General features: G+C 41.5%; 1 protein-coding gene across 1 annotated transcript in view; it reads left to right on the top strand.

The window, feature by feature from the left end:
• The window catches only part of LNX2 (ligand of numb-protein X 2), a 53,559-nt gene that overhangs the window by 32,997 nt on the left and 12,554 nt on the right, over positions 1-8,008 (top strand). The window contains exons 4-6 of the mRNA XM_009327751.1: positions 1,778-2,016; positions 3,095-3,294; positions 6,974-7,345. Coding sequence (XP_009326026.1) covers positions 1,778-2,016; positions 3,095-3,294; positions 6,974-7,345 — 811 coding nt within the window. The remainder of the gene's footprint in view (positions 1-1,777; positions 2,017-3,094; positions 3,295-6,973; positions 7,346-8,008) is intronic.

Below are 8,008 nucleotides of genomic sequence, written 5' to 3' on the forward strand. Positions count from 1 at the left end.
CGCCTGTAACTGTATGTCTCTGGCCACCAGAATAAATTGAGACTGGCCAGATTTCTTAGCTGATCAGTCCCGCTATGCCACTGATTTTATGTAGTAAATATTATCTGGGCAAAACCAAGAAGTAGGGTTGTGTTCCATCATTAAAATCAGAGAAACTTTTTCACAAAGCAAAACCTTTCAAGTCATTTTCATCTTTTGTGCTTGCACTTTCTTAACTTTGAAGAACAAGATGACCAGCAGTCGCCTTGGGGAAAGCCCCAATAAATGATTTCTTAAATGCATCATTTCATAATGTGAGCTGTTTCTAATTTATGTATTTATGCATATTTCACAGCACATTTGGGTTAGCTTATGCTATCCTTCTAGACATGCATATCATGACTTTAATATATATAATGATTGATATATGTATATCACTTTATGTTTGTATAACACTGCTGTGGGTCACAAAAGCTATACAGGTGTCTTTATCAACATTCTTCGGAGCTGAATAAATTTGTTAACATTTCTTCAAAATCCCTCCTGCCAAAACAGTCTAACCATATAATTATCAAATCCCCTTCACAGAATGTCAGAACAGAATTGTGATTCTCAAAACATTCTGGTTTAACAAGTTAGGACATCGTTAGACTTCTGCTGTCTTTTACTCTGTTAACACATTTCTTCTCCTGTTGCGAAAATAAATAATTTTTTCTTCTATTACAACAATCTGTCAAGTTCCCAAACAGGGAGTCCTTTCAAGAACACGGTTCCTTTTTTCTGACGCTGCTACAGTACCAGCATCTTTAGACGGTCAGCAGCTCCAGAAGCAGGAACCTTAAGAAGGACATCAAATACTGTAAGAAGTGACATATCAGACACTGGCAAAACTGTCACCCAGGCAGATGTGAGATTGATGTCCACATCCAATTATCTACATGTAAAAGTAAGACCATTCGATAAATGAAGGCTTTCCCTGAATTTGCAACATTGCAGCCCTTCTTTGCAATGAACTACTGTAGGATTTTAAACATAAGCAAAATATTATTGTGTTAAGAATAATGGGAACTCACAAAAATGAGTTTATAGTGAAAAGTGCCAAATGCTGATGGAGCATTGTTACATGAGGGAAAGCAAAAAATTGCACCTCGTGTGTGAAGTCAGGAAGAAAAAAGGGGAGACAGGAGGAGGATGAAACACCTTCTACTGATTCAAGAGGAGATGATGAGCAAAGCTGTTACTTTTGCTAAACTTTTCATACAAACTCCTAGACAAGCATAATTTTTTTTCAGTATTTTAACACTTAGATTACAATATAGGTAAAATTTTCATCTCTTTCCTCCCCCAAATGACCCCAGGAAAATATGATGCTTCCTTCTCTTGGCTTACTAAGGTGAAAGGAGATTGTTTCAGTGGGTGTCCAAATGTGTCTTTGAATGGGGCTTCTGTACTGTGGAATTTTATGCCAGTCCTGTTTAACCTTTTCAGCAAGGTTATCTTCCAGAAACTGGAATGTACATTAACAGAGTAAGTCCACATGCAGAAGGTGTTACAGCACATTTAGTTCATGGCCAAAAAACTATGTAGTAGAAGTTTTGTGAAGAAGGCAGTATTGTTTTGGGGTTCTGTCCACTAAAACATATTTTGGCCTTAAAATCCAATGTGTTTAATATTTTTTATGGTTGGTTTAAAGCTGTGGCTTTGAAGAAGACTGATTTCATTTGATGGAGTACTCAAGTATTTTGTGCTACAAACATTGCTGCAGGCTTGAAGCATGGTATAAACATTGTCTTCACAGGTGTCCTGGGGCTTCTCATCGAAGGGTTGCTCTGGAGAGAAGGAAAACGAGCAAGCTGCAAGCAGAAGCAGAGGGCGAGAGCAGTCCCGGTGGGACAGAGCGGCCTAGCAGTTTATCTCCAGATGCAGATCAGGGAATAGTGCCAGCCGAGCAGAGCTTCACCTCGCCCACCCTTCCTGTGTGGACAGATGAGCCCGGCATCAACAATCCACCTATTGAGGAGAACACAGTAGCAGACAGTATGTCATCACTTACCTTCTCGAGTCTCTTTTATCAGATGTGGAAACATTTGTGGTGTCAGAGCTTGTCTCTTAACCAACCGTGAATGCGCATCTTCATCTTCTGCTCTTTTCTTTTGCAGTTCCTGGAGAAATATTAGTGGGTTTTGGTTATGTGCAAGTATGCAACTGGGATAAGGTCACAGTTAGGAAGGAAAGAAATAGACTGTGTGCCAGATATCATGGTGTTGTATCATCATTTATCATATCATGGTGCAGTAGTTCATGTTAATCTACTAGTAGCACTGGCCTCGCAGCGAGTCGGAAGGAGTGTATTTTCTGTAAAATTACAAAAGTTGTTTTCTAAGATGAGATTTCTTTTCCCCTCTTCCCCCCCACCCGGATCAGCAGCCTTCCCACACACGGAGTGCTGTCCTGCTCGAGCGAAAAGGCAGCTGAGTAACTCCTGCATCCATCTGCATCGAATGAGCAGTAACGTCTCTAGCATCTGGGATTTTAGAGAGGAAGCGCTGGGCCTTGCCACAGAGGAAGGTGGTCCTGTCCCCTTCCTTCTCCTCTGTATTTGCCATCCTTTAGCATCCCCCTTTTTCCTCTTTAGTTGTCTCCATGTTTGCTTCGGAAATGGGCTCCTTCTCTTGACCCGGTAACTCAATAGCAGCTCCTAGTGCAGGTGTGAGACCAGCTGACAAAGAGGCATGACCAAGTCATGCACCATGGGGTAACCCCTAAAACACATTTTTATCATCATCACCCAATGTGAATACACAGGTGACCCAATTGGAAATGCAGTGTATGAAATTTATTATAAAGGACAGGATCCAAAGGGTTCAGAATATCCTTTTCCAATCCAAATGACCCCATTTCAAGAAGCATGGATGCTACTAAGTTGTTAGAGAGCTGTTTCTAATGAGCTAGGTGTTCCGACAAGTAGTGGAACTAATCCAATTGCACTTGTTTAGTTTGTTGTTAAACTGTTGTCGTGTGGCGTGTCTACATTGTCCTTTGGTGATTTGCTTTACTGAAAGTGAATGAGGTATAAAGGATATTAATCATCTTTCTTTTTAAAAATAATTGGCAGCAAATCAACAGCCACCTGCCTTGCCTGAAGGAGAGATCACTACTATTGAAATTCATCGGTCCAATCCTTATATCGAATTAGGAATTAGCATAGTGGGTGGCAATGAAACGCCTTTGATCAACATTGTCATTCAAGAGGTTTATCGAGATGGGATCATTGCCAGAGATGGAAGACTTCTTGCTGGAGACCAAATACTTCAAGTATGGAACCTAATTACATATTCTGTCTGCTTGCTTTCCGTTCACTCCTTGCAGAACTGCCTGTTAAATGAGATAGGAGATTTTCCTTGTCAGACTATGTTGTGTAAACGTTAGCTTTGCAATTATCGGTTGGAAGGCAAATTAATATTCAGAGCAGAGCCTGTTGTTCTAGCACTTTTGGCTATCACGCTTTATGTTGTTTGTTGGACCAGGCCCTGGAATTATTTTTCCTCCTTAGCATCTCTTATCAATGTTTAAAATATGAGTTTATTTTGCTGTTTTTAAATGTTGTGGGACTTGGTCTTTATTTCAACTTTATGCATGCTTTCTGAAGGAACCCAAGGTTACTTCTGGTTAACAAGTTGGCATAATTTTTCCTATGTAAAAAGCAATTTGTGGATTGTAAGGCTAACTTCATCTAAACTGTTATTTTAATCTGGCTTCACTGTTACCTTCCAATAGCCTAGGCAGTTGACCTGCATCTTTCAGTATGCGTAAATGAGTCGGTGATATTCTTCACTGGCATGATTTGAAGCAAGGTGCTTTAAATATTTTTCCAAAAAAGTGAACAAACAATTAAAATTTAAGTTGGTTGTGATAGAGTGTGTTTTTGTTAGTTTTGAGTAATCAGCCACAGGCAGTGTAAAAAGATCAAATTCTATTAATTTTGGAGTTTTAATTTTATATTAGGGGAAGGGCTTGTAAAGGACCCTTAAGGATGGCACCTACAGAGTTCTATATAAACAAGACCGTCCTCCAGCTTTTTTCTGTTTTTAATCATTCCACCTGAAACAAATACATTTCAAAATGACTTCAGTAACAATGTTTGCTTTTGATCCGATAGCCTGAGATCCGTCCAAAATTAGTATCAACCTTTTTCATTTCACTTTTTTGAAATCAAGCCGATAGAAGTAGCTTAAATACTGTAGTTACCCTTGGAATGAAATTAGTTTGCACTTCAGAAAATAAAGTCCCTTTTGAGAAACGTGCCTTTTTCCTCTCTTGGAGCATTAGCGTAGTGGCTGGCCAAGAAAGTAACCCAAGAGGTTTCCAAAATGTTGCCTTTTAACAAGCAGTTGCAGACACTGATTGAATGCTGCCTAATTTATTTCAATACTCAAGGGTTCTCCTTGGTTGCCAGAATTAGGGAGCTTGAGCTCCAGTGAAGCTTTGGAAATCCTTGCTGTTTGGGCAGGTGTCAATTATAGTTTCCAAAGCTGTAAGTGGCAACAGATTGACTATAAATAGGATTTATAAGCTGCAGTGAGTCTTCCCTATCAGCGTGCTGGTACTGGGGCTGTCAGATGCTAGGGGGGTGTCCATCAGAGTCCTTCTGTCACGCCAAGGGAGAGGTACAGGAGGTAAAAGCCAAACTTTTTGGAAGATACAGTATCTTTATTGCTTTCAATTTACCTGTGCGGGTGCTGAGCTGTTGTATTAAAATGACCAGGCTCAGTCTCTGCCAGCTGTAATTAAGTGCAAAGTTAGATGCAGCTCAGCGTGCACACTTCAGTCAGATGTTTCTGAAAATGTTTTCAAAGGCTTTTATGAGCAGTAAAGGACTAAAAGAAAGTCAGAAGGGGCTGCGAGATGAAACTCAGCATTTTCTTGCCCAGTCAAACAAGAAGTATTACCCTTTCAAGATCTGAGGGAACAGCATTTAGTAACAGCTACATAAAAGTGTATGTTGTCTGCAAGGTATATATAGGTGCCTAACATTTTCAAAGTGCTCTACAAATTGTTCCTTTTTTGTGCTGGACTGTGACTGTAATTCATGTAAAACGGCCTAATGAGAATCTCTTTCCCCAAGAAATGCTAAGGCTGTTTTATTCTGAAATTGTGAACTGCCTTGTAGAAAGAAGAATTACATTCTGTTGCATATATTCTTCTGTGCCCTTTGAATGCTTCCGTATTTTATGTATTTACTTTAGCTAGCGACAGCTAAAAATAAAACTAGATTTAGTTTAAGGGCTCTAACGGATGAGCCCTAGTGGGTTTTGCTGGTGGCAGCTCTAAATGTTATTTCTCCTAGCTATGCCTCCTTTCTCTATGCCCAAGGTTACATCCTGTCTCGGGGCAGTAGCAGACCAAGACACGGCCGTGGTTCGGTGTCTGAGCTTGCGGTGCTGCCGGGAGCAGCGGCTTTGTGCTGGGCATTGGGCTGGAGGATGGAGGTGGCTCAGGGAGGGCTACCTCCCGCTTCGCAGCTGGAGCAGCAGCCTCTTGCAGGGGTAGGGTACCGGTGGGTACGGCTACCCCTTCACTGTGCTGAAACCACCACGGCCAAATTGTTTGGCATTGACCTCTCGGAACCCCTCAATTCGGATGTGTGATGTAAATGTGGTGGCTGTCGTACATAGATTTCTGGGTCCTTTCTCTTCCTATTTTTTTTTAAGTGTTAATATTGCTATTAGATGGTGGGAAGCTGCAAGTTTATATTTTTGCTTACTTAGGTTGCAGTGGGGACCATTAAAAGGCTTACGTAAAGCTGGTCAGTATAGTCCATTTGGTGTTAGTTTCTATCTGCTGAAATTATGGGACAGAGGTTCCTCCATCAGGGCACAATAGTACACGCTAAGGATGAAGTTTTAGTGTTAACTTCCAACCCCTTCTTACAGAACAAGGCGAATACAGCTTTTGTGCTGGTTTGTGTGGTGCTCCTGTTTTCTACCAAATCTCATTGCACTGTCAATTTTTATCTTAACTTTATAGTGCAAGAAATGACTGAAGATGACTAATCTTTGTATCACTGGGCCACATAACAAAGACAATTCTTGTTTATAGGGGGAAAGTTTAATCTGTTCTTCATTTACAACTGAATTTTGAGTGATACAGGTTTTTCAGTCTGAAACTCTGACCTAGCTGCAGTCGGTGGAAAATCTCCTAAGTTCATGCTAAAACTTGAGAACTAGTACAACCACCTTTTTCTACTGTCTTAATGAACAAATTTCATTATTCTGGATTTCAAGCGTTTTTTTCACATCATGGAAGTACTGCGTATTGTTAGACATAAGCTTTCCTCAGAGATTTGGATGTATTCTTTTTATAGCTATTATTTTATAGTTTTAAGTGATGCTGGGCTTGACACTGAAAGCATACGCAAAGTTCTTGTCCTGGAGAACAAACAGTGTAAAAATCTAAGGAAAACAAGTGTAGGAGACCAGGAGAACAAAAACCCTGGACTATGATGACAGAGGGTGTTCACTGTTAGAGAGATGTTGTCATCTTTGTGGGAAAAGGCCTCAGGTTGCACCAGGGGAGGTTTAGATTGGATATTAGGAAACATTTCTTCACCAAAAGGGTTGTCAAGCATTGGAACAGGCTGCCCAGGGAAGCGGTTGAGTCACTATCCCGGAGGTATTCAAAAGACGTGTAGATATGGTGCTTAGGGACATGGTTTAGTGGTGGACTTGGCAGAGCTAGGTTAACGTTGGGCTCGATGATCTTAAGGGTCTTTTCCAACCTAAATATAGGTTTGTAGATTGGGCAGCCAAAGTGGGTTTGCAGGAGAGGATGGAAAGACGAGAGAGGAAGCCTGGTAGGGTCACATACGTAGGTTGCTCCAAGGTTGGTTTTGCAGAGATCTCTGAATTTAGTTTCGAAAGGACTTTATTTCCATAACCAGGAACAATTAAACACATGAAAATATCATTCTGATTTTGTTGTTGTGGTTTTGCAGGTCAATAGCTTTGACATAAGCAATGTGTCTCACAACCATGCTCGAGCTGTGCTTTCCCAGCCTTGCTCGGTGCTGCACCTTACCGTGCTGAGAGAGAGGCGGTTCGGCAGCCGCACACACAACCATGCCGACACCACCAGCTCCTTGCGGGAAGACAGCTTTCAAGTGACGCTGCATAAACGCGACTCCAGCGAGCAGCTTGGCATTAAACTTGTACGCAGAACAGACGAGCCAGGGGTTTTCATTCTCGACCTTTTGGAAGGAGGGTTGGCTGCTCAAGATGGCAGGCTCTGCAGCAACGACCGCGTACTTGCAATCAATGGACATGACTTGAAGCACGGGACACCCGAGCTTGCTGCTCAGGTTATACAGGTAATTTGCATTCCCTACCTGAGTCCTTAGCTCAGCTTTATTTCTTGGGCGAAGCCTGGGGTAGAGTCTGTCCTGGACAGAACAGCGTGTGTAACGCCTAAAAGCCTGCAGCGCTGTGATTTACTGTGATATGTGTTCTGGAAATAATAGTGCAAAACAAGGTCTGCTTTGGCACCTAGCAGATGAACTTCACCTCCTCAGAAGTGAAGAGTGCATTAGTCTTCCCTGGCATACAGCCTGAAGGTTAGAAGACTGCTCGTGTGAGCAAGGAGAGTATCATGTAGCCTATTGCTTAGCAGAAAAAAAATGAGGATTATTATTATATTTATATATGTACTGTAGTTTTAATCTGTCAGTAAGCTATATAAAAGTGGGCTTTGTTTCGTATTGATTTGCCTGTGCATGGAATCAGGGTTAAAACAGAAAAGTGATTTGTCAGTCTTTGTAGAGGCAACAGGTAGCAGCTGGGAAGAAAAAAAAATAGGTCTTCCATGAGTCCCGTGCAGTAAAACTCATTTTCTGAGTGTTCCAGAAAGAGCTATTCCAAATGACTGGTTCTGCTCTGGACACAAATATTACGCAAGGCTTGATGCAGTGTGACATATGACCCTTCCCTGTTCCCACGGAAAATCCTTTGCTCTGTGCCTTTCTCCCAGTCTGTAA

This window comes from Pygoscelis adeliae, unplaced genomic scaffold (genome assembly GCF_000699105.1).
Source record: "Pygoscelis adeliae isolate BGI_AS28 unplaced genomic scaffold, ASM69910v1 Scaffold14, whole genome shotgun sequence".
In the NCBI taxonomy this organism is placed as follows: Eukaryota; Metazoa; Chordata; class Aves; order Sphenisciformes; family Spheniscidae; genus Pygoscelis; species Pygoscelis adeliae.